The 25,568-nt window shown below is 51.3% G+C and overlaps 1 protein-coding gene across 4 annotated transcripts; it reads right to left on the reverse strand.

Annotated features, from left to right (window-relative positions):
* Positions 1-699: 699 nt before the first annotated feature.
* On the reverse strand, positions 700-23,773 carry SLC22A8 (solute carrier family 22 member 8). 4 transcript variants are annotated; one of them, XM_030810141.1, is made up of 11 exons: positions 23,657-23,773; positions 22,565-22,649; positions 8,591-8,694; positions 7,561-7,715; positions 6,794-6,962; positions 3,913-4,036; positions 3,588-3,703; positions 2,425-2,639; positions 1,662-1,770; positions 1,316-1,519; positions 700-1,227 (listed from the first exon to the last, which is right to left on the reverse strand). In XM_030810141.1, exons 3-11 carry the CDS (start codon positions 8,656-8,658, stop codon positions 1,128-1,130), a joined length of 1,260 nt encoding a protein of 419 aa, XP_030666001.1. In that variant the 5' UTR covers positions 8,659-8,694; positions 22,565-22,649; positions 23,657-23,773; the 3' UTR covers positions 700-1,127. The 4 variants fall into 4 exon arrangements, with proteins under 4 accessions (XP_030666001.1, XP_030666000.1, XP_030665999.1 ...); XM_030810140.1 differs by having other exon boundaries at positions 22,565-22,901; XM_030810139.1 differs by having other exon boundaries at positions 22,565-22,922; positions 23,657-23,769.
* Positions 23,774-25,568: the final 1,795 nt, after the last annotated feature.

Raw genomic sequence — 25,568 nt, forward strand, 5'->3', positions numbered from 1 at the left:
GAATACAGGGGAGGCAGCCAGCTCCTTTATGAAGTCGGCTTCGAAGGGGAGAAAGAGCCAGTGTGGCCCTTGGAAAGTGATACAACATCCTGGCATGTGTTTATTTTGATTTTTGTTAAGTTGGGAGAAGCCTAAGCTTGTTTAACTGGTGATGGGCAGCAGCCAAGACAGAGGGAATGGGCAGAGACCCCAGAGGGAAAGGGATGGCTGCTGGTGGAGGGATTGGCTGTTCTGCTGCTGCTGGAGGGAACCGGGAACATGGCAGCAGATATTGACAGCGGTCAGCTACCAATGCAGTTTTCTCAGTTAACACGAGAAAAACTATCTGCTGGGCATGGGGCTGAGATATAGATCAGAGATTTGGGGTGATCAGGGGAAGGGAATCAGGATTGGAGGGGCTCTGGCTTCTGTCTGCAGCCACTGGGCTGCAAGATGGGCTTGGTCAGTCATCTGCTCACATGCATGCTGGGACATGTAGACACACACATGTATTTTCATGCACAGGCGTGGTGTACACACCTCAGAGCACTCACATGTGCTTGCTCATGTTCACATCAGTCCAGCTTGCATGTACCTGTGGTGCCTGTACACAGGCCTGTCGTACATGAAGTGTGGATGGACAGACGTGCATGCTCACGTGTCCACACAGTGGCCAGCTCCCATCCCCACCCCCACCCCCATTCCTGAACATCATGGCTTGAGTTCTTATCGCTGTTTATTGAAACCTCCCATCAAAGAAAAGTGTGGGAGTCAAGAGGGGAGGACTTCTCATCTTGTTAAGACTCAGTCTTGTTAGGACTGAGCCAGGGGATATCAGGGGACCTCAGGGGAAGAGGACCAGGACAGTGGGGGAAGGTGGCCAGTGGGGATGGGCTAGACAGAAGAATGGCAGGGCCTGGGTTGCAGGGAGAACAAGGGCAGGGATGGGTATGGAAAGGTCGATGGCTGAACCTTTGAACTGGCCAGGGCTGGGCAGGAGGCTCTGGTGGTGGTGATGGAGACACCTTCACCAAGCTCTCAGAAGGCTTCATCCTAGGAGGATGGACCTATCTGGGGCCTCCCTGTACTCTTAAGGTGCCTGGCTAGGATCAGTCTCTGGAGGGCAGGGAAAGGGGGTTCCGTTGTCCTCAGCTGGAGCCCAGGCCTGGTCCGTGAGGCTGCAGAGGGATCCTCTGGGAGGCCTTTTCCACCTCTGGCTCCTGCTTTGGCTTCTTTGTCCGCAGGGACCTAGGGACAGAGAGCTCAGGAAAAGCCCTTGGGCCCAGACCTGCTTCCCCAGGGAGGAGCACTGATGGGGCCAGAGGCAGTGACTGACCAGTTTTCCAGGTCTTCGATAGTCTCTGGCAAGGGCTGATTCAGGGTCTCAGGCAGGAAGAGGGCAGCACTGCCCCCGAGGAGGGCGGTGATCCCGTAGATGATATTGGGGATGAAGGGCTGTACCTCACCCGTGATTTTCACCAGCGGGGACACCATGCTTCCCACGCGGGTCCACAGGTTACTTACGCCCATACCTGTTTGCCTGCGAGGGTTCAGAGTACGGATTGGCAGCCAGTGTGTGGGGTACATAAAGGATGGCTCCCCTGGGCAGAGGACAGGACAATGCCACAGTCCCACCTGACCTGTGTCCTCTGGCTGGGCCTGGCCCCAGGTCCAGCACCTACCTGATGACTGTGGGGTATAATTCACTTGTGTAGAGGAAGAGGCAGCTGAAGGAGCTGGATAGGCATCCCTTCCCAAACACAGCCAATACTGTCCTCACGGTCTGCAAGTCTGCAGAGGGAAGAAAATGTGGGCCTTGGAGTTCAGGAGCACCTAAGAGTTCTCACTCCTTAGCTGATCTTGTCTCCCTTTTTGCTTTGGCTTCCAGGAAGCTCAGATCCAAACTTAAAGCTGAGTAATGCTTTGCATGCCTGTGTCCTGCTATGTTTGTGTTTTCCCCTGCCTCTGATCCTCTATTTCTATTTATATTTGGTTGTATATGTTCTTGTTCTTGTCTTAAAATACCTCAAGTTCTTTTGGAAGGGTATAGGTGTATCAACCAACACCCATATAAAATAAATGTAGCTTTTCCAAGGTCATGATGGAGTAGGTTGTGGGGTCTTTCTTGAGCACGAGCTCTGTCATTTTACCATCTCAGCTTATCCTCTACAGTGATGTCACTCAGGACACTCTCAATACCTCAAAAATTTTCACACTATCCAGATACCACCATACTTTGCCCAGTTCAAGTCAGATCTGGAAAGGAGCTTTGATGTCATCTAGCCCAATTGCGTTATTTTCTAGATGAGAGACCCTGAGCCCCAGCGAGTGCAGGGACCCGCTCAAGGTAACACAGTGACTTAGAGGCAGAGCCAGCAGTGAAGTCCCTGGCACCCAACCTGGCAGCCTCTTCCAGAGGGTTCTGGGGTAGCCCCAGTCTCTCACCCAAAGGCACAAAGGTGAGAGCCAAGATGGCCCCTCCTGCCAGAAGCAGGGCAGCGGCCTGAGTGGTATGCCGGCCCAGATAGCTTAAGGAGAGGATGGTGATGAACTTGGCTGGGACATCGACCCCACCAAAGATGATCTGGAGGATATAGAGGTTGACTCCAAATTCTTCCACACCCATAGCCAAACTATAGTAGGCAAAACCGGTAGCAAACCTGAGAGGCAGAGAAGGATTGGTTAGCATCTGCAGCCAGGCAGAGGCCACTCCCCATGCTGGTCATGGGGTCACCAGAATGATGAATAGCTTCACTTCTTGTGCCAACTGCAACTGATGATAGGGGCTGCTTGAGTGTCCTTTTGAGGTTTCTGAGATCGTGTCTGGGCTCAGGGAGAAAGCGCTGTGATTGATTGGTCATGTCTGATGTGGGCATGGTCCAGGGTGTGGTGGCAAAGGCACCAATAACTGACTCTAGAGAAGATCAGGACTGGAGGGAATCTCGGAGACCAAAGGAGGCAGTAAATGGTCTCTCCTGGTTGGGCAGCAGTTTAACATCCAGACTGGCGAGGTGAGCATTGAGCTGTATGCTTGGGTCAGATGTTTCCCTTCCTCTCTCTGAACTGTGGGATCCCTTTGAGGGGTTCCTGGACAAATTGAATCCTATTCACAAAGAAATGGCCAGGATGGGAAGCAGAAACCAGGTCACAGAAAGGGCCTTCAGGGAGCAGGAGAAAGTCAGACAGAGGAGAAAACTTGAGAGAAATATAATTTTTGTCTTCCAGTCTGAAACCCATTGGTCTAGCCTTGCTCTGTGGGGTTCCAGAGGGCAGAGCTGACCCAGAGGCGGGCAGTGACAGAGAGGGAGAGCATGGGGACACTGAGTGGCAGGGATGTGAGCTGGGGAAGGGGTCTGGAGCATTTGTCCTGTGGGTGAGGGGTGGGGCATTGTGACCCCAGCGGGAAGCAGACCCTGATGGCTGGACCTGGGTGTGGGGCAGGAATGCAGCAGATTTCTGGGGTTGGGGCTGGGCTGTGGTGGCCCAGGAGAGGGGATTCCCTGACTTCTCTTTCAGATGCCCTAGGCCTTGCTGTTAGGTGAGCCTACTGGAGGCCTTGTCTATCACCCCTTCCTTGGCAGGGTGTGGGCAGGGAGAGGGTGGGTTACCAGGCCAGGGAAAGACAGAAGGTCATGCGGCGCAGCATGGGTATCCGGAACAGGTCACTTGCGGTGTACTTGGCCTTGGCCAAGGAGATCTCCTTCTGCAGGTTGAGTTTGAGCTCCTTGGGGCAGAGGAGGGGGAGGGGTGCCATTAATGACCAGCTGGTGGGCAGGAAGAAGAGAGGGAGATGCAGGCCTGGTGCCTCTAGAGGAGCTCAGGGAATCAGATGTGGTATAGGCTGTGAGCCGGGGAAACAGAGGCAAGGGGAGGGGCCAGCCCCGGAGTGGAGCACAGGGGTTCTGCTCCCAGACTGTAGTCCTCAGCCCCTACCTCCAAGCTGAGCCTGTCTCCCTCTTCCTTCTTGCCATTGAAGGCAGCCACCCGCCGGAGTATCTTCAGGGCCTTCGAGGACTTTCCAGACAAGACCAACCAGCGTATGGACTCTGGTGTCCACCTGGGGGCCAGAGACCAGTCACAGTGGCTCCTCCCACTCCAGAGCCCCTTTTGAGAGGCTGGAAGAACAATAGCCAGGGCCAAGGGGTAGGAGGACCAGAAACCTGAGCTATCTCACTGCAGATTTCATGGAATTTAAACTTGGCCAAACTCTGCACCTGGGCTGCCTGCAGCCAGCACAAATTCTAGTGTTCTCTTCTTCCCCTTCCAGAAGAGCCTTTCCTTTGCCCCCCACCTGGGCCACTTGTTATTGTTGGGTGTCTTCCCTAACTAGGAGCCCCAGGCTGTAGGCCAAGGCAGGTGGGGCCTGGGGAGGGGACGGCATGTTCAAGGCTGGACTGCTGGAGGGTCCTGCACATCCACCTCCCCAGCCTTCTTTGGGCTGTATTCCCAGTCTCTCTGGAGAAGAGAGGGCAGGGCCGCAGCCACAGGGCAGCTTGGGAGGGGGATGGAGGCTAAGGTGAGGTCAGGGACTAGGCTTTGGGACCTTCAAATTCTCCCTGCAAAGGACTAACTCTGCTGGGGGAGTTGTGGGGAAGGAGTGAGCACAGCATGGCGTCTTGGGATTGGCAAATGGGCAGTCACCCCCACTCTCTCTTGCCCCCAGGCTATGCTTTTGAGGTTGGCTCATTCTGAGCGGTTCCTGAGGGTCACCAGGATAAGAGGAAAGGAAGAGGATGAGATGTGGGGAGAAAGGAGTGGTGTTTGGAGAAGTCTGGTCCAATGTGGGGTCAGCTTTAGCTGTAGCCCCTGTGGGTGACCTGGATTCAGTGAGGCCCTCAGGAAGTGGACACTGGTTGACTGGCCTCAGGCCACTGCCCCAGCTGATGGTGGCAGCTTCCTGGGCCCATCACTCCTCCTGCCCTGACGGTCTTCTGAGCCTGCTGTTACCACGATTATCAGTGACTTCCTCCCAAAACCATGGCAAAGGCCTGCACTCTGTCCTCCTCTTCCCGAGAATTATGGCAGGAATGGCTTGCAGTTAGTGAGCCTTCCTGTGTACCAGGCCCATGAAACTCTGGGTGACAGGCAACATTATCTTCACTTTACCTAGAAAAATATTTTTCTTTTTTTGAAATGGAGCCTCACACTATCGCCCGGGCTGGAGGGCAGTGGCGCGATCTCTGCTCACTGCAACCTCCACCTCCCAGGTTCAAGCGATTCTCCTGCCTCAGCCTCCCGAGTAGCTGGGATTACAGGCATGCGTCACCACACCTGGCTAATTTTTTGTGTTTTTAGTAGAGACGGGGTGTCACTGTGTTGGCCAGGCTGGTCTGAAACTCCTGACCCCGTGATCCACCTGCCTCAGCCTCCCAAAGTGCAGGGATTACAGCCATGAGCCACTGCACCCAGCCACCTAGAAAAATCTTGATGCTCAGAGGGCATGAGACTTGCCCCAAGTCACACAGTGAACTGGCCCAAGCTCTGAACTGTGCTCTGCTGATCGCCCACCCTTATTTTGCCTCCTGACTCTGAATGCTCTCACCCCCAGGTTGTCCATCCCCTCTGGGAGCTGCTATTCTCATTTCCGAGCTAAGGTTCCATCCCAGCTTTGCATCTTTTTGTGTAACTTTGAGGAACTGCTTCACATCTCTGAGCCTCAGTTTCCTCATCTGTAAAATGGGGACAATAATGTCTCCCTCACACAGAGAAGCCATGAGGATCAGAGATGACGTAGGTTGATGCCCATAACGGGCCGTGCACGTAGCAGATGCTCAATAAAAGGTCGCTCCAAGACTTCATTTCTTTTTCTGAGCTCCTGTGGGATTTCCTGCTCTTTGGCTCTGACTACCTTTTTTTTTGAGATGAAGTTTTGCTTTTGTTGCCCAGGCTGGAGTGCAGTGGCGTGACCTTGGCTCCCTGCAACCGTCACCTCTCAGGTTCAAGCGATTCTCCTGCCTCGGCCTCCTGAGTAGCTGGGATTACAGGCATGCGCCACCATGCACGGCTAATTTTTGTATTTTTAATAGAGATGGGGTTTCACCATGTTGGCCAGGCTTGTCTCAAACTCCTGACCTCAAGTGATCTCCCTGCGTTGGCCTCCCAAAGTGCTAGGATTACAGGTGAGAGCCACCGCGCCCGGCCAGCTCTGACTACCTTCTAAAGACCCATTTCCTGTCTTTCAGTGTGGCCTCGGGTTCAACATGTTGGTAATGAGCTCTCTGCCCACTCTGGGTCTCTGACCCAGGCACCTCCATTTTCCCAGGTTCCCAGGCTTAGGCTCCTCTCTGAACCTTCCTTTTATTTCAGCTCCAGCAGTCCTCAGTTCTCCAGATTCTTCCTTCAAGATATATCCCAGATTAGTCTCCCAGAATCCTCCTCCCAGCACCGTCCCCTCCCATCTGTCTGTTGTCCCCACTCAGTTGGGTCTGTCTGTCCTTCTGGGCTATTATTTCACAAATGGAAACTTGATCAGGCCTGTAGCACCACAGACTCTTTCCATGGCTTTCTACCTCCCTCCACATGAAGTCCAGGCCCCCCTAGCTTTCCATGCTCTCCCAGCTGGTCTCCATCCCGTCCACCTCCACTTACCCTCTTCTTCAGCTGCAGGCAGGCCCTGCTTCCCCACGTGCCCCCATCCCTGCTCTCTCCTGCAGCATGCATTTGTTTATGTAATTCCTCCTCCCTGGAGTGCCCTTCCCTGACTCTGGGACTGGGTGCCTGGGGACACAGAGTTGGCCAGCCTGGGCAGGTATGGGCTCCCCTGTTTGGCCCTGGGGCACCTAAGGAAACAGATGAAGAGGAGAGGGCCACATACCAGGATGATAGGAAGAAGACGAAGAAGGGAATGGACACAGTTAACTGCAGCCAACGCCACTGGGGGATGGCATAGGCCAGGCCGGGCAGAATGAACTGGCCAAAGGTGTAGCAGTACCCGAGTGCTGTCGACATGATGGCCCGCATCCGGGTAGGCACCCATTCCACATCTGTGGGAGGAGTCCAAGCACCAGATTAGTGTTCTGCTAGGTCCCAGGCACCTCCCTGTGAAGGGGCACCAGCTACTGCATCCCCATGGCCACTGGCATCCTCCCCACATACGCTGTTGATACCGCCCTCTGTTGGGGCTTCCTGCCGTTCAGATGCTGACCCTAAGTTCATCATCCCCATTTTACAGATGCCACAGCTGAGGCTCATGGGGATAGGACTCAAACCTAGGTGTGTCTATTTCCATACTCATTCTCTTAACCACTGCTTCTCCAGTGGCAAGTGACTTTCCTTGTTCTGCCTCAGTTTCCTGATCTGTAAAATGGGGATAATAGTGTCACTTACTTGCAAGTGTTATTGAATGAGATTGTGCACCTAGCAGAGTGTCAGGCCCAGGGTAAGTCCTCAGTATTGACAGCTGCTACTACTATGCTTGTTGTCATTGTTAAGTTTAAGTGAGGCCTCTGGGGTCCTGAGAGGCGGTGGCACCTTGACCAAGGTCACTGGGAGCCTGTGGTTGAGCCAGACCCAGACCCCATTCTCTTTTGGCTTTTGGATGGTGCTCCCCAAAGCCCAGCTGCTTGCCCCACTGCAGCTCACTCAAGATGACGGTGCTCAGGGTAATGCCTGAGATGCCAAAGCCACACAGGAAGCGGAAGACCACGTAGATGGGGAAGGTGGGGCTGAAGGCTGCACCGGAGCCACTGGCTGCCAGCAGCAGGTAGCTGCAGGTCAGGATGGGCCTGCGGCCAAACCTGTAGCTCAAAGGAGAGGAGGGTCCAGGTTAGCCACAGTGTGCCTGCCAAGAGGAGTGACTCTGCATGCTGTGGGGCAAAGGGCTGAACCCGACCCCCAACCTTTCCCTGTGGGGCACATAAAGCTCCCTCCCCAGATACAGCTTTCTCGGTAATTGCTATTTTTGACAAGTTTGCAATTAGAGGTTTGAGTTAATGAGTGATCTCCTCTACATCCACCTCAGCTTAGCTGACTGAGCAGGGGTCAAAGGACCGCCCATCTCTAAGCAGTCCATCTCCTCTGCCTCCACTGCTACACAGCCACTATGCTGTGTCCCAAAACGTGGAGGCCTTTTACCCTGGAAGAAAGGAAGGCTGGAGGCCAGACATGGTGGCTCATGCCTGTAATCCCGGCACTTTGGGAGGCTGAGACAGGAGGATCACTTGAGGTCAGGAGTTCGAGACCAGCCTGACCAACATGGTGAAACCTTGTCTCTAATAAAAATACAAAAATTAGCCAGGCGTGGTGACACACACCTGTAATCCCAGCTACTTGGGAGGCTGAGGCAGGAGAATCATTTGAATCCAGGAGGTGGAGGTTGCAGTGAGCCGAGATTTTGCCATTGCATTCCAGCCTGGACAACAAGAGTGAGACTCCGTCTTAAGAAAAAAAAAAAAAAAAAGAAAGGAAGGCTGGAAGGTTCCAGTTGTAAGGGCTTTAGGGAGGAGAGAAGGCTGTGGTCCAGAAAGGTAGTGAGGTTTGCCCAAGGCCACACAGCAAGAGCCATCCCACCCTCCCCAGCTCTTTGCCTCTTTGGGGGTGCATGGGTGGAGCAGAGTAGGGAAGGGTTGTCTCCATGGGTCATGCCTCCATGGGCTGTGCCCCCATGTCTCACCTGTCAGACAGGTCTCCAAGCACGATCCCTCCAATCAGTATGCCTGCCATGAAGATAGACTGGGCCATCTCCTTCAGTTTGTTGGAGTTGCACACCAAGTCCCACTGCACAAGAGAAAGGTAGGGCTAGCCCAACTCAGTGTAGACAGCCTGCTCAGCCATGCTCAGCCTGTGCCCTCATACATGTGGGCTTCCTCTCCCAGTGCCCTGACTTGGCCCCTACCTCCCAAGGACCATTTCCTTTTTCAGCCCAGCTTAGAGCTCCTTGGGTTTGTCTGTGACTCTTCGGCCCCTTACCTGCATCCCTCAGGCATGTGTGGCCTGTCCTATGGCTCTCAAAGTCTACTCAGCTACCACATCCAGGTCTGGCCTCAACTTCTTCCTCCTCTCCAAGTTGCCTGCTTCCCTGTTTGCCTCCTCCCTGCCCCTCACGTAGCCCAGGCCAGTCCCGCTGCCTACCCCCTTGACCTTGCCTTCTGTCCTCTACAGGGACGTTCCTCTATCCTTGCCACCTCTCTTCATCCTGCAGATCCAGTCTCTCTCTCTCTCTGCTCCTCCTCATCAGTATTTAGGTGTGTCCAAATCTCTCCATCTTAAAACCTCTTTCCTTTCCTCATTCACTCGATTTCTCTCTTCCCTTCAAAGCCAAATCCTTTGAACGAGGAGCTGTACTTGCTATCACTCCATCCTCATCTCCTTTTCATGTCTCAATTCTGCCCCCAACCCGTCCACTGAATCTGTGCTTATCAAGGTCACCGAAGTTTCATTTTTACGGCGCACAACGGAACGTCCCGAATCCTGGCCTGGCTTGCCCTCTGGCAGATGTGGATGCTGCTGATCTCGCCCTCCGTCAGGCTTCCTGCTGTTCTGCACTCCTCTTCTCCTTCACGGCTCCTTTCTCTCTGCCTAGCCCTTGAAGCTTCCCCAGGGCTCTTCCTGAATCCTCCTCTCTCTCCACTTTCCCCAGGCGATGCCATCTGTTCCTATGGCTTCAATTCCTATTTTATGCTGAAGATTCCAAATCTACACCTCCAGCCCAACCTCTCTTCTGACCCCCAGAGTAGATTCGGTGGTCCCACTTGAGAACTCCACCTGCATAAAGTCACAGGCACATCCCAGATTCAATGGGACTTATCACCCCACTTCTCATTAAAGTCCCAATCTCAGGGACTGGTAACCTTCTTTCTTAATTAATTAATTAATTTAATTAATGTTTTTTTGAGACAGGGCCTCACTCTGTCACCCAGGCTGAGTACAGTGGCATGATCATGGCTCACTGAAGCCTCAATCTCCTGGGCTAAATAAAGCCTTCCTCCTAAGTAGCTGGGACTACAGGTGTGCATGACCACACCTGGCTAATTTTGGATTTTTTGTATAGACAGGAGCTCACTATGTTGGCCAGGCTGGTCTCTAACTCCTGGCCTCAAGTGATCTGCCTGCCTTGGCCTCCCAAAGTACTGGGATTACAGATGTGAGTCACCACATCCAGCCTCTTTTTTATTTTTATTTAAAAAATTTTATATTATTTTTAATTGGGAAATCATAACTATATTACATGTATGAAAACAGTGTGATGTTTTGATATATGTATGCAATGTGAAGTGATTAAATCAAGCTAATTAACATCCCTTCATTTACTTGACATTTTTTGTGGTGATACTTTTGAAAGTCACCCTTCTAGTTATGGCGAAATAAACAATGCATCATTATTCTTGACTGCAGCCATCATGCTGTGCAACAGATCTCAAAACGTATTCCACCCATCTAGCTGAAACTTTGTACCCTTTGATCAGTAACTCCCCATTCCTTTGCTCCAGCCCCTTCCCTCCGAGCTTTTGGTAACCATCATTCTACTCTCTACTTCTGTGAATTGGACATTTTTTTAAAAGATACCATATATAAATGAGATCACGCTGATAACCCTCGATTCATTCCTCCCTCTCCTACTCCACAATCACTTGATCTTCAAGATTCTAGCTTTTCGATATTTCTTGAATCTGGATTCTTCTGTTTCCACTACTATTGCCTTAGTGTAGGCCTCATCATCTTGCAGTTAGATTAATAATGACAACCGATATTTATTGAGGGCATTCTAGGTACTGGGCGCTGTTCTAAGCTCTTCCCATGTTTTAACTTTAATCTTCACAATAACTTTATTATGTAGGTGCTAATATCACCCTATTTTACAGATAAAGAAACTGAGGCCCAGACGAGGCTGCTGCAGCAACCTCTTGACAGGTCTACCGGCCTTCGGCCTCATCCCTTCCTAGCCATTCTTTCCCTGATAACCTGAAGGGCTAAAACGCCACTCAAATCAGGTGCCTGTCTTGCCTAATGTGCTCACTGGCTTCTCCTTGCCCTTTGGGTAAAGATAATGCCCCATTAACATGGGTTTATGAGGCCCTCCATGCTCTGGCCCCTGCTTACCTGTCTGGTCTAATCTGCTAATCCCCAACATGCACCCTTTGCTCTAGCCATCTGAATTACTTGTGCAATGAAGTGGAGAATTTAATTCAATAGAAATGCCTCACAAGAATGTTTTGGAAGCAAAACATTCCAAAAGGTGAGGAACCACACATTCCAGGGAGCTCTTTCTCACTTTCCTCAGTTGGAAGTGAGGAAGAATGGTGGTGGATGGAGTCTCCAGGTCCTGCAGCTGTCTCAGAGTGGCCCAGCATGGCCAGCAAGCCTGGTGGTCCCTTTTAGTTGGGAAGAGGGCCTGCATGGTGTGTGTGTTGGGAGGAGATGGAGGAGGGAAAAAGGTAAAGGAAGAAGCAAGGGGGTGTGAGGTGGAATATGCAAGGGGGCATCTAGAGAGACTTCTGGTACTTTGTGGCATGCTGTGTAAAGTCCCTTTAGGAAAATCTAAAGGAGAGACCTACTGTTCACCTAAATTCATTCACCCCTTCTTCTGTACTAAATAGCACATTTCTCTGATGACCTTGTACTGGGTGGGGCCATGTAGTTCTTGACAATGGAATGTGAGTAGAAGAGATGTATGTTACTTCCACCTCATTTGCTTAAGAGGGATTCCCTAGTCTGGACTTGCATGCTTTCTCCCCTCCTGTTGGTGGGAATGGTGACAACTAGAACAACTCTGGAGAGTTGCTGTCAGTCTGGGTTCCTGAATGACCCTGTGGAGCAGAACCACCCATTGGCCTAAAATGCTACTCACCTTGGAACTGTCACATGAGAAAGAGAAACACTTCAATATTCTCCAAGCCATGAATTATTGTTGTTATAATAACCTAGCCTATCCTGATACATCCCATAAGAAGTTGCAAACGGAAATTAGATTTTTATCCCAACCTCCATGATAATTAATGCCTTAAGAAATCAGTAATCTGTTTGGATCATGAGAAGGTCAGTTGTCAGACCTGCTTGGAATAGTTTCAGGCTGCTGTCCTGCTCTACCATCTGAGACCAGATCTGCTGGATCTTGGTTTCTACCACGATGCTTGTGATCATGTAGGCTTTAGAATAACTGTCATGAGCTAGTTTCTACCAGAAAATTGAGCAATTTGCAGAAAATATCATTCCTGGAATAAACTTTCGAGTCCTGTTTAGAACATGCCTGAATCCTTACGATGGCTTACGAGGCCCTGGAAAATCGGCTAACATCTTTATCCCTGTCACCTCTCTGCTCTCACCTGCTACTGCCCTCTCCCTCACTTACTCCACTCTCGTTGAATTGTTCACCTGGCTGCTCCATAAACATTTCAAGCATGCTCCTACTTCAGAGTCTTGGCGTATGTTGTTCTCTTTTTCTAGAATGTTCTCCCAGATAGCTACTTGACTTGCATCTCCTGCAGATCTTTGCTCAAATGTTATCTTCTCAGTGAGACCTCCCTATTTACAATTATAACTTCCAGCAGCCTATACCTACTCTACTTAATTTTCTCAGTAGTACTTCTACCAGCAGAATGCTGAATGACTTTCCATCTTTTTGGTTTATTGCATGTTTCTCTCCCAATAATATCAGCCTGATGAAAATAAGGCTTTTAGTCTGTTTTGTTTACCACTGTACTTTCATTATCAAGAACAGTATCCAACACATACTAGGCACTCAATACTTGTGGAATTGAATGTGTGAACATTCCACAGAAAGAACAGAGGGATTGAGAGCCTTAGAAGTTAGAGATCTGCCAATGTCTACATGAGAGGTCATAGGGCCCACACTCCAAATGCTATGTGGAGAACTGCCTCATTTCACCAGAATGAGTGCATGTCAAGATGGATAGTGTCTAGGCTGTATGTGCTGAGGATATAACCACACACCAGTGAGCAGGAGAGAAGTGTTTTTTCTTCACAGTCAGATTGGAAAACCTACTATGGAAAAATTGTCTACTGGAGGATTATCATCCTTCAATGACGTTTTGAAGCTTGGAAGGAAGAGCAATTTGTGGTTAAATATTTTTAAAATATTGAACTTCAATTGCACTCTAAATTGCTCCTAGAGATTTCATGGTTAATGAAGCACATCAGAACTGGTGAGAAAAATATGGCCATAGCTTCCCTAAAGATCAACACAAATCTATTTTCTCTGAAGACCAACACAAATCTTCCCTGAAGATCAGGAGAAAGCTTTGCAAATAATGCCATAATAACCTTATAAAGTAGGTACTCGTGTTATTTCTTTTTATAGACAAAGAACCTGATCTCACAGGGCAAGTGGCTTGCCCAAGCATGGCTTGGTTCATTTCAAGACAGAGACTGAAACTCAGATCTGAGATCTGCAACTGTTATGGGTTGACTTGTGTCCCTCCAAAAAATACATTGAAGTTTTAACTCTTTGTGGATCAGCATATGACCTCATTTGGAAATAGAGTTGTAGATGTAATTAGCTACGTTATAATATGATGAGATTATACTGAGGTAGAGTGGGTTCTTAATTCACTATGACTCGTGTTCTTATAAGAAGAGAAAGAGACACATGGGGATGTTATGATCCACAGAGGCAGAGGTTGGAGTGATGCGTCTACAAGCTGGGGAATGCCAAGGGTTGCCAGCAACCACCAGAAGCTGGCAGAGGCAAGGAAGGATTCTTCCCTAGAGTCTTTGGAGAGGACACACCGACACCTTGAGTTTGGACTTCTAGCCTCTTATTGTCTGTGAGACAATCAAATCTGTTGTTCTGAGCCACCCAATTTGTTGTGCTTTGTTATGGTAGCCCTAGGAAACCAATATACGGCATGATTCCTGAACATTTGAAGGACCTGCTGGCTTTATAAGGGGTGATCGGAAGAAGATTGGGACTAGACAAGCATGGCAATGAGGGAACCAGATGTGGAGCAAATGGGAGAGATTTTTAAAGGCATCCTGGAATTTCTGGGAGAGAGGAAGGTATTTAGAGAGAATTTTGGCATGCTTTCTGTGCAAAGACCCTAAGAAGGCCCTGTTAAGAAAACTTAGGCTAGATGTCTTGATTATTACTGAAGGTGTCAAGAGTGTGACTTGTGTTTCCCTTGACTGTGTCTCCATGATAGTCTGAGCCATGCAAGTCCTTGGATTCAATCAGGTTACACTACAGAAGCTCCATGCTGTTGCATTTCTCTTTGCTTTGGTGCTGGTTATGATCCCCTTATTCTAGTAGTGTTGACAGTCCTTTGAAACTCATGTCAATATCATCTTTTTGGAGAGCCAGGAACTTCTTTTATGGTCGTCTGGCACAAACAGGTGGTCAATAAGTGTTTGTCAGCTCGATAAATGGATAAGAGTGTCTAGCCGCCCAGGGTAGGTAAGGTGCTCCTCATTTCCCTTTCTTGTTCTTACCTCCAGTAGGGCACCTATTACATGGCATTCTAGCTGCTTATTCACTTGTTTGCTGTCCTGTATTCTGTAATCTTGCTGAGGACAGAGAATGTCTCATTTGACTTTTTTTTTTTTTTTTTTTTTTTTGAGACAGAGTCTCGCTCTGTCGCCTAGGCTGGAGTACAGTGGCGCAATCTCAGCTCACTGTAACCTCTACCTCCCAGGTTCAAGCAATTCTCCTGCATCAGCCTCCTGAGTAGCTGGGATTACAGGCATGCGCCACCATGCCTGGCTAATTTTTTGTATTTTTTTTTTTTTTTCAGTAGAGATGAGATTTCACCGTGTTAGCTAGCATGGTTTTGACCTCCTGACCTCATGATCCTCCCGCCTAGGCCTCCCAAAGTGCTGGGATTACAGGAGTGAGCCACTGTGCCCAGCCTTGAGGTTTTATCTCTAATAGCTAGCAGAATAGTTGCTACATAGTATATGTTAATGTTTCCTCAACAAATAATTAATGAGTGAACAGGGCTGGGAGAATTTTGGCACGCTTTCTGTACAAAGCCCCTGAGGAGGCCCTGCTAAGAAAACCTATAGCAGATGTCTTGATTATTACTCAAAGAGTTGAGTGTGACTTGTGTTTCCCTGGACTGTGTCTCCATGCATAGGCTGTGCCACTTGGAGTCCTTGGATTTAATTATCTTTATTTTACTGAGGAAGCCCAGAGAGGGAAGAAAGGCAACTTGTTGGTTGAACAGAGCCAGTTACTCAACTTCCTGGTGGTTCTGTTTAGTCCTTGACATGACCTTGGCTGATCCGTCTCATCAACTTTTGGCAATTCCACATAATGTTCTTGCTGCCAGTATTTTAGTTCAGTGTTCTTTTTTTTCTCACTCTGTCACCCAGGCTGGAGTACAGTGGTGCGATCTTGGCTCACTGCAACCTCTGCCTCCCAGGTTCATGTGATTCTCCTCTCTCAGCCTCCGGAGTAGCTGGGACTACAGGCATGAACCACCATGCCTGGCTAATTTTTGTATTTTTAGTAGAGATGAGGTTTCACCATGTTGGACTAGGCTGGTCTCAAACTCCTGACCTCAGGTGATCCACCTGCCTCAGCCTCCCAAAATGCTGGGATTACAGGCATGAGCCACTGCACCTGGCCTAGTTCAGTGTTCTTGACCATCTTTTTCCTTTCTTGGAATGTAGCCGAGCCCCAAGGGAGCTGGGTTCTGGAAGGAAAGGGTAGGAAACTCACTGCCATGCCTTTCTGTGTGGGCTGATGCATCAGGAGCGTGGTGGGGAAGAAAGAGAAAAGCACTATGCTCAGGAGAAAGCTTTGCAATTAACGCCATAATAACCTTATAAAGTAGGTACTATTGTTATCTCTTTTTATAGACAACCTGAGGCTCAGAGGGTAAGTGGCTTGCTCAAGCATAGCTTAATTCATTTCAAGAAAGAGACTCAAACTCAGGTCTGCTGGACCCAAGATGCTACTCTTGGCCCTGAGCACAGCTCCTTGATGCTTCCCTGTGTGCCATGCTCTGAGGCCTGGGCTGCTGAAGGAAAGGCACCATACACGGGAGCTGTTACTGAAAGCCACTGTAAGACAGCATAGCCCAGCATAGGCTGGGATTGTGGTCAAGGAGGCAGTCAAGGTTAGAGCCAGATAAGCTGCTCCGACATCGTATCCAAAGTGTGAGCAGGAAGAAATGAGGCTAGGTGGCCCCTGCAGAGCATGAGGCAGAAAGTGGGCTGTAGAGAGTCAGGACGAGCCATTTGTGATCAGGACCATGATCAGCAGGATGGAGCCCTGCTGTGCGTGTGGGGAGCTGGCTCTGCCTGGAACCACATACGTGGTCCCTACCCCCTAGAGCAGGAACAAGGAAACAGCCTGCCTTAGTTCAGGGGCCTTTTGGAGCTAGCTTAGGGGAGAATTGCTGCTGCCCATGTGCATTCCTGGATCCCTGAAGGAACCTGTGCTGGGGCACAAGGACCAGAGAGGATGAGCCAGGTATCTTGGGGACAGTCAAAAAAAGACATCAGTTTCCAGCTCTGCCACTTAGGAGCTATGTGTTCTGGGGCCATTTACTTAACCTCCGTGTGGCTCAGCCTCTTCTTCAGTACCCACAGGTACCTAGTACCTGCTTCTCAGGCTTGTGAATGACATAGGAATGAAAAGCACCCAGCACTTATACCTGGAAAACAATAGGCACTCAATTCACAATAGCTGTCTTATTATTATTGTCACTATTAATGTCATTAAGTCATTGTAAGGCCTGTGCTCACAGGGACAGGTAATGCAGTAGAAAGGGCATGGATTCTGTAGTCAGGACCTCCCAACACCCTCATTCTTCTATAAAAGCTTGACCCACCATCGTGTCTGGGAAGGCCACCTTCTGGATCTGAGCCCAGTGTATTCCTCTGTAAAATGGGGACAACAGTGCCTGATTTGCAGGGTCACGAGAGAAGGGATGCAAACACCAGCCCAGGGCCCTGTATACAGTGGGTGCTCACTGGTGAGTTCCTGATCCCGGAGAGCTCACAGGAAGGTCCCACCTCCTCCTGCGCACATAATCAGGGGCTTTCTAGGTCAGGGCTGTCAATAGGGATCAGGCTGGCTTGAAAAGTGGTTGGGGTGGGGCTCTCAAGCCTTTTCCCAGGAGTCAGATGGGAGGCGAGGAAAGAGATGGAGGAGGACGAGCCCCTGGCAGGGCCGAGGGTGGGCAAACGGGGGTGTGAAGCAGAAGTGCTGCTGGAGATGAGAGATGGGCAACTGGGGACTGGGGATTGGGATGAAGGAGGATCAGAGGCGGCTGACCAGAGACCCGGCAGGGGACCCTCCCCTGGCTGGAAGTCTGCTCCCGGGAGGCCTCACTGGGCAGCCTCTCTGCTTCTCCAGCAGCTGACCTGGGGCCTCCTTGGAGCAGTCTTCCACCCTGGAGAGGGTGGGGGACGGGCTTCTTGCAGCCCTGGAGACAAGACAGGGAGGCTCAAGGCCCAGAGACGAAGCCCAGGGCCCTTAGAGAGATGGATCTTGCTCATCCATGGCCGGGCCCACGCCCTGAGGCCCACAAGCAGAGGTTCAGTGGTGTGGACTATGGGGTACGTGCCTCTCCAGGGAGCCCAGAGTCCAGAATTCGTGTTCCCATGCTTTCTAGACTTAAAGGCCTTTGTTTCCTCTTAATGTCCTAGTAAAGCTCATTCTGAAAAATCCTGACCTTCTCTGCTGCACCAAGAGAAAGGAATTTGTGGTCACCCCTGCCAGGAAAGCTTAGGGGATCAGAAGGGGGAGGGAGACCGCCTCCACTCCTGTCCAGACCCAGTGCTGGGCTTGTGCACTCCACCAGCTCAGCCCTCCAGCCCTCTTGCCCCCTCCAAGAGGGAGCCTCCTTAAAATCCCCATTCTACAGATGAGGGGACTGAAGCTGGAGTGGCGAGGTAACTTGCCAGGTTGCTGACTGTGGGGGAGGAGCTGGATCTGAGCAGAAGAGGAAGGCCAGGCTGAGGAGGGAGGCAAAGTCAGGGCCTGGGCGAGCTAGAAACAACTGTGAGAGCTGGCCCCCCTTTTTACTGGGGGATCCCCCTCTCTTCTGATGGGGACAAACCCTCTAGTTCTCAGACATCCCTATTAACAACAACAGCAAAAAAGCATGGCACCAGCAAGGGGTGCAGCTAACATGAAAATGGAATGCTGTGTGCCAGGCCCTGGGCTCAGTACATGAAAATGGAATGCTCTGTGCCAGGCCCTGGGCTCAGTACTGTGCTTGCGTTATCCCCGTTAACCCTCACACTTGCTTTCTTAGCCCTTTTTACGGATGAGGAATCCGAGACTTCTAGGGATCATGACATTCCTGATCATTGGCAGAGGCAGGTTGTGAGCTCTGGTTCACGATCCCACACTGTTTGCGAGATGGCCCCTTGCTTCTACCAACAGGTGTCACCTGGACTGATCTCGCTCTTCGCCAAATACCCTGCCTTCACTCATTACCACCCTCCTCACCTGGAGCCAACACGTCGGTTCCCCGCCTTTGCGTCAGAGACCTACTTCTAGGTAAGGTCGAGCCACTGCTTTGTCTCTAGCCGAGGGGTGCCAGAACCTGACCCAAGCACATGGAACTGGACTTGTTATGGCTGAGCCATAAACAGAAAGATGAAAGGGCTCTGCCCTTGCTGTGCTGGTACCAGTGTGGCTGACTGGGTCCAGCCACTAATGCATTAATGGCTGGGCAGGGACGCTTCCTAAGGGCTCTCACAGCTGAGCGTCCTAGGGATCCGGCGCCTGATAAATGCCTGGGCCAGACCTGACCCAGAGAAGGGTGGAGTGCCCCGAGGCCTGGCGACCCCTGGCGTCCTGCTGGGATGGCGGTTCACACTGTCTCAGCTGCTGAAATGGTGACTGGGAACTGGCTCAAGCGTGAACTGATGCTTGACTGGGTACAAGGCCTGCAACCTCTCTCTCCGCCTGGCCTTTCTAGAGGCTGCTCGAGGGGTTTTCTGGAAAGGAAGCCACTTCCCAGCAGTGAGCAGTGTCTGCATCCCTCCCGTCTGTCTCTCCCACCAGGCTCTGAGGGGGCAAGTCCTTCATTCGGTGTTGACTGAGCACTTGCCATGCATCTAGTCCTGTGATGACAGGGATGGGTGAGAGAGGCACAGTCTCTGCCCTGGAGAAGCTACTAAAGGCAGGGAAGGAGGATCTGTGATGCCCCTGGGCAGCAGGGTGCACAGTCAGCCTCACGGATTGTGGGTTGGGGGTTGTGCATTCCTGAGGAGCGTAGGCTCTGGAGCCTGTCCTGACTTTGACTCCCCACTCCATCCCGTATGAAACGTGAGGCCTTGGGCCAATGACCTGTCCCTCAGTTTCCTCATCTGTGAAATGGGATAATAAAGATGCTAACCTTAGAGGGTTATTGTGAAGATGAAATGAGTTTATGTGGCCAAAGTGCTTAGAACCATCTGGCACAGTGTGAGCATGCAGTAAATGTTATTGTGACGGTGATTGAATTGTTCCCTGTGAGATTTTTGTTTCTTTGGCTAGGTTCTGTGTTTTTGCAGGACATGGGCGGTGGGTTTTACTCCTCTTTGTCTTCCCAGGTCTCAGGTGCATGGCAAGTCACCTGTACATTTGGAAACTTACTTATGGCTATTGAGGCATCTTTGACTCCCTCCCTGTCCCTCACTCCCTACATCATTCAGTTGCATTCAATTACCAGGTCCCAGAGATTCCAACTTCCTGGCCTTCCTGGTATCTATTCTGACTGTCCCTTCTATCTGTCCTCTGTGTCCTGGGTCCCTGTGTAGCTTGCTAACAGGTCTCCCTGCTGCTGGACTAAAAGACTCCACAAACTACCCTCTAAGGGGCAGTTAGCGTGATGAGCCTTCGAAGGTGACCTGTGGTGTCAGTCCCGCTTAACACCACCACAGTCACTGGCTCCCCAGTGCCCTTAGGACAGAGGCCACACCTTCACCTCTGTAGCATCTAAGCTGGGCCCTCTTGCTGTCCTCTCCAGCTCTATGTCTGGGGACCTCCATATCCTACTACTCACTCCTCCAGCCTTACCCTGGAACCTGCAATCTTGACTTTTTGCTCTCTTCTTCTTCTTTTTTTTTTTTTTTTTTGAGATGGGGTTGTCTCGCTCTGTGCCCAGGCTGCAGTGCAGTTGTGTGATCTTGGCTCACTGCAACCTCTGCCTCCTAGGTTCAAGCAATTCTCCTGTCTCAGCCACCTGAGTAGCTGGGACTACAGGTGTGCACCACCACATCTGGCTAATTTTTATGTTTTTAGTAGAGATATAGTTTCACCATATTGGCCAGGCTGGTCTTGAACTCCTGACCTCAGGTGATCTGCCTGCCTTGGCCTCCCAAAGTAGCTGGGATTACAGGTGTGAGCCACTGCACCCGGCCTTTCTTCTTGCTTCTGTGCCTTTGCGTTTGACCCTCCTTCCCCCCCACTCTTCCTTTTGCCTGGGGTTCACTGCTCACTAACTCTCACCTCCCAAAGTGCTGGGATTACGGGCATGAGCTACTGCGCTGGGCCTTTCTTCTTGCCTCTGTGCCTTTGCGTTTGACCCTTCTCCCTCACCACCCTTCCTTTTGCCTGGGGCGCGCTGCTCACTAACTCCCACCTCTTCATGCCCAGTGTGGGCATTACTGACTCCAGCAAGCCCGCCTCGATCCTCACTCCAGGCTGGTTAGATAACCCTCCCTGGGCCTCAGAGCACTCTGAGTGTACAAAGCACATATTCATTCATTCCATAGGACACCTCCTCTGTACCAGGCACTATTCTAGCTGCTACAGATAGAGTAGTAAACAAAGCAGCAGAAAATCCCTGCCTTGGGAAATGTGTGTATTCCACCAAACTGCCCATGATGCTTGAGAGCGGGTCTGCGTCTCACTAGTGGTGTGCTCCTGGAGGGAAGGCAGGGCTAGCGGCTCTTCGACTTTATGTCCTCAGTATTATGCACTGGGTGTCAACAAATGGAGACTTGATGGGTTTCAGGCATTATGCTTGGTGCTGGGGGGAGAAAGTAGCAATATGACAGGGAGGAGATATAATCTAGGGATATGAGAGCAGCAAATGTCATGGTGTGGAGTGCAGGTGTGTGTGTTTGGGTCCTGAGTCTGCCACTTATTAGCTGTGTGACCTCGAGCAAGCTATTTAACCTCTCTGTGCTTCAGTTTCCCCATCTGAGAGAGAGAATTACAATACGAACTATCTTATAGTGTTGTCAGGAAGGTTAAAAGTGTTAATATCTGTGAAGCTCTTAGAACAATGCCTGGCACATAGTAAGCACTTTATATAAAAATATTTGTTAAACAAATGAATAACAATCACACAGACTCTGAACATAGCCCTAAATTCAAATCCTGCCTCTGCCAGGTTCTAGCCATGTATAACATGGGAAGGTCATGGAATCAAGCTGAGCCTCAGTTTCCCCATCTGTGAACTGGAGATAATACTTCTCTTAAAGAGATTACATCTCCTGGGCCTCCAGGAACCCACAGATGTATAGTGCTTGGAACCAGGTAAGGGCTTTGCAACGAATGCACCTCTTCTCATGAGGCAAAAACAGGCTCCCGCCCTTGAGGGGTTCATGGTACCTGAGGGAGGGTGAAAACACTGGTCTCTGTTCACCGCTCAGATGCCACCTCCTCCGTGAAGCCTCCCTTGAATCCAACGGTTTCTCCCTCTTTTGGACCCCCATAAACATTTGTCTCCCTGTACTTCTTATGGGCTTTAGCTCTAAATTCCAGTTCTGAAACTGACCAGCCATGTGGCACTGGACAATCATTTCCATTCTCTGGGTCTTAGGTTTTTTATTTTTAAAAATTCTGTAAGGGGAGATAGAAATCACCTTCAACAGAGCATCACGTTGGAATCAAACAAGACAGTGTCTACAAAGCCCCCAAATGTGCCTGGCAGTTAGTGATGCATGCCAGTCCTCGATTTCTCATCTTCATCCTATCATAGGCTCCTGACTGGCCTGTCAGTTCATTGAAGAGTCTGATTTAACTCTGGATTTCCCCGAGGTGGCAGGTGAGAGAGTCAGTGAATCAGTGAAGGGCTGTGGGAATGAGAGGTGAACCCACGAGTGACTGCGTGTGTGTGGATGAGACATTTTCTGGGTCTGCTGTGGAGTGTTTCAAGCCTTCCCTCTGTGGGGTCCCTCCTCCACAGCCCTCCCACCTTGGGGCCTTTGCACAAGAGGGAATTTTCCTCCTTTCCCTCACTGCCTGTTTGGCCCTTGACTGATGTTTATATCTCAGTTCCAGGGGCATTTCTGTAGGGAGGATTCCTTCAACGCGCATTCCCCACGCCCTCACTCCCACACCCACCCCAGGGGTAGGTCATAGTGCAAGGTCACTTTGAAGTTGCAATTTTACACTTCTGTGTGTGATATTTTCCTTAATGGGTGCTATCCCCACCAGGCTGTAGATCCCCCAGGAGCAGGCATGGTGCATTTTTGTATTCCCAGAGCTTAGCTCTCTGCCTGTCACAGAATGGGCCCTCAGTAGCAGTTTGTTGAAGCACTGCTTGGACTCTGAGTGGGAAGAAGCCAAGGGTCTTGGTACATGAGCTTCTGCGCTCAGGTCCTTCCTCTTTGCCCGCCCAGTGGCCTGTCCTCAGTTCCTGGGAACACCAGACCCCAGCCCCCTCTGCTGCCCACCAGCGGTGCAGGGTATGGGGGTACGTAGGTAAGTGGAGGGAGAGGGTTTGCCCAGGCATACCTCTGTCACAATGGAGTCCTTGGTGCTGTTGTAGACCCAGCCATCCAGGCATGGCTCCGTGGCCCTCTGGGTGTCATTGGGCAGGCTGGCATTAGGCGGATGTACAAAACGGAGGCATCTCTCAGGCTTCCCATTTGGGCCCATGGGGAGCACCCAAGGCCCTGTGGAGGCATTGGGGGGCGGGCGACAGTGGTGGACAGGGGTGGCGGCTGTGAAGATCTGCAGCAGGTTGTGGTTGGCCATGTTGAGGATCGGGAGGCCCAGTATGGCTACATGCAGGAACTGGAAACGGCCCATGCTTCCCACGCGGTCCAGGATCTCCGAGAAGGTCATGGCACTGGGGCAAGACGAGCCAGAGCTGTGGGCAGGGCATAGGCCGGGGAGAGGTACATGTGTGCCTGGTGGTGCGTGGATCTATGGAACCATATGTGGGAGGGTGAACCAGGTGGATATGCGAGCACAGGTGTGTGGAGCGGTGCATGTGTAAGTGTGTAAAGATGTGGAAGCTCAGGCATGTGGAGCTGCAGATTCTTGTGTGGATGCCTGAGGAAGAGCCCAGCTGCATGGAGGGCTGCGGGATCAAAGGTGGAAGTGTGTGTCCAGCTGTGTGGACACAAAGGTATCTACGGGTATGTGCTCATTTAGGCTGCAGCATAAGGACACAGCTGTGTGAGCTCGGGTGTGTGTTGTGCGCATGTGCACCTGCGGGTACGAGCATGTGCGTGCTCAGCTAGGCTGGTCGCACATGCTGCATGCATGGAGCAGTGCAGGACACATAGCAGGGACCAAGGGGCCCAGCCTTGGATGTTGGCTACAAAGGACAGATTAGGGGGTGGGTGGTGAATGTCCCCAGTTGCTCCAGGCAGATACACAGGGTTAGCAGAGTTCAGGTTAAGGCTTCCCCAAGCCCAGAGCCTCCTGGCTTCTGGCAGTTCCCTGGGGCTGGGCCCACCATGCTGGAGTATCTGTAAGAGCCCGAAGCGGGTCTCAGAGGGCACTAGGGGCTTGGCCAGTCGCAATTGGAGCCTGGCCTTGGGAGATTCCTGGGGATTCCTAGGTGCCTGGGCTGGGGGGCCCTCCATCCCTCCTCACCTGGTGGCTGGGTCTGGATCCGATGGGGCTGGTGATCAGTGTAGTTGAGGTCCCTGCTCTGTCCTAGGGGCCGGCAGCTGCTGTAGTTGGGCAGCTCAGCTCTAACAAGCTGTGTTTGTGCCTCCCCCAGGGGGGCTTATATAAGGCATAAGCTGTTTCCCGGGCTAATGTTTGACTTTCTTTTGCGGATTAACGTCACTGGCAGGGAGAGTGCTGTGGACCCACCAAGCCCAGCTCTCCTCAAAGGGCTGCCTCAGCGAAGGCCGGTGGGGGTGGGGCAGCATGGCTGAGCCTAGCAGGGCTGCTGGCTGGACACCATGGGCCCAAATGGGAAGTCTGAGACGTGCCTCCGTTTTGTACATCTGCCCAATGTGAGCAGCTTAGGCAGGCTCACTGAGGGGAGAGTCTGGGAAGGAATCTGGCCTGACCTCTGAGGGTTCAAGGTCCCTCTCAACTGATGTTCAGAGGACTTGGAGCTGAGTACAGCCAATGGGAAAGGCACTGGTGCCCGTAAGCAGGCAGCATTCTCCTGTGTGCTACCTCCCCTGCCTGGCACCTCCTGAGTAGGGGAAGGGGATTTGCCTCTCAGGAAGTGTTAGGGCACACCCAGACAGAAAATGTCACTTTCATCTATCCCTGAGGATGCAGGGCTGCCATCTCCTGGGCCCCTGGGGCAGCCAGGACCTCCCTGTCTGTGTCTCTGACACAGGTGAACTGCCCCCTTCCATCCCACCCTCAATGGACAGGCTTCTCTCCTGATCAGCCACTTCCCCCGGGGACCAAATGCAGTCCCTGCTATTTTATTTTCACTCTGAATATTATTTTAATTATATAAGAATGTGTGTTTCCTGCATAAAACATGGGAAATACAGACAAGCCAAACAAAACAAAACAAAACAAAACAAAACAAAACAAAACAAAACAAAACGTCCAGTCTCACCTGAGAGCCTATCTGTTCTTCTGGTCTTTTCCTCAGCAGAGACTTCGGTCTAAGACCTCCAACTTCTAGCCACCAACATTAGGCTCTTTTAACCCTCACGGCAGCCCTGTGACTAGTCTGGCATTAATAATTAGGAAACTGAGGCAAAGAGAGATTAAGTGACCTCCTCACCATCCCCCAGCCAGGAAGCACAGGGCAGGGGCAGGGTGGCCCTAAGCCCATTCCCTCCCTTAGAACCAACATTCTCTACGAAGCCTGTGGGGGCACTGTACCATTAATATATTGCCTCTCCCTTAAAGAGTCACCTAGAGGTCTGGGCGGGGTGGCTCAAGCCTGCAATCCCAGCACTCTGGGAGGCCAAGGCGGGTGGGTCACGAGGTCAGGAGTTCGAGACCAACCTGGCCAATATGGTGAAACCCCGTCTCTACTAAAAATACAAAAATTAGCCGGGCATGGTGGCATGCGCCTATAGTCCCAGCTAGTTGGGAAGCGGAGGCAGGAGAATCACTGGAACCCGGGAGGCAGAGGTTGCAGTGAGCCAAGATCGCGCCACTGCACTCCAGCCTCGGTGACAGAGCGAGACTACGTCTCAAAAAAAAAAAAAAAAAAGTAATCTAGGCTGGTCTTCAACATCACTCCTGCCTGCCTTTACCTCTCTGTTCTTACCTCCAGAAACCCCTGGGAGCTGCCCCTTCCCACCTGCTCTGGGGGCTAGGGAGGGGCCCCCTTAGGGCTCTCCTTCTTGGTTGGGGAGGGCTTTCCATTCTCCTCCTGGGCCGCCTCTCCACCAAGGCAGCATCCAGCCCCCAGGGTCCAGACTGAGTTTCCCTCCTACCGCGGGGCAGGGTCAGCAGGTCAACCTGGGTCCAGCCCCGCCCCTCGGCTTCCCACCTGGGCCCAGCAGTTATTGATGTTCTCGGAGTGGCCTGAGGCAGGGCGAGATCTGGAGTCATCAAAGGAAGATTAAATTAT

Source organism: Nomascus leucogenys, chromosome 4, assembly GCF_006542625.1.
Source record: "Nomascus leucogenys isolate Asia chromosome 4, Asia_NLE_v1, whole genome shotgun sequence".
In the NCBI taxonomy this organism is placed as follows: domain Eukaryota; kingdom Metazoa; phylum Chordata; class Mammalia; order Primates; family Hylobatidae; genus Nomascus; species Nomascus leucogenys.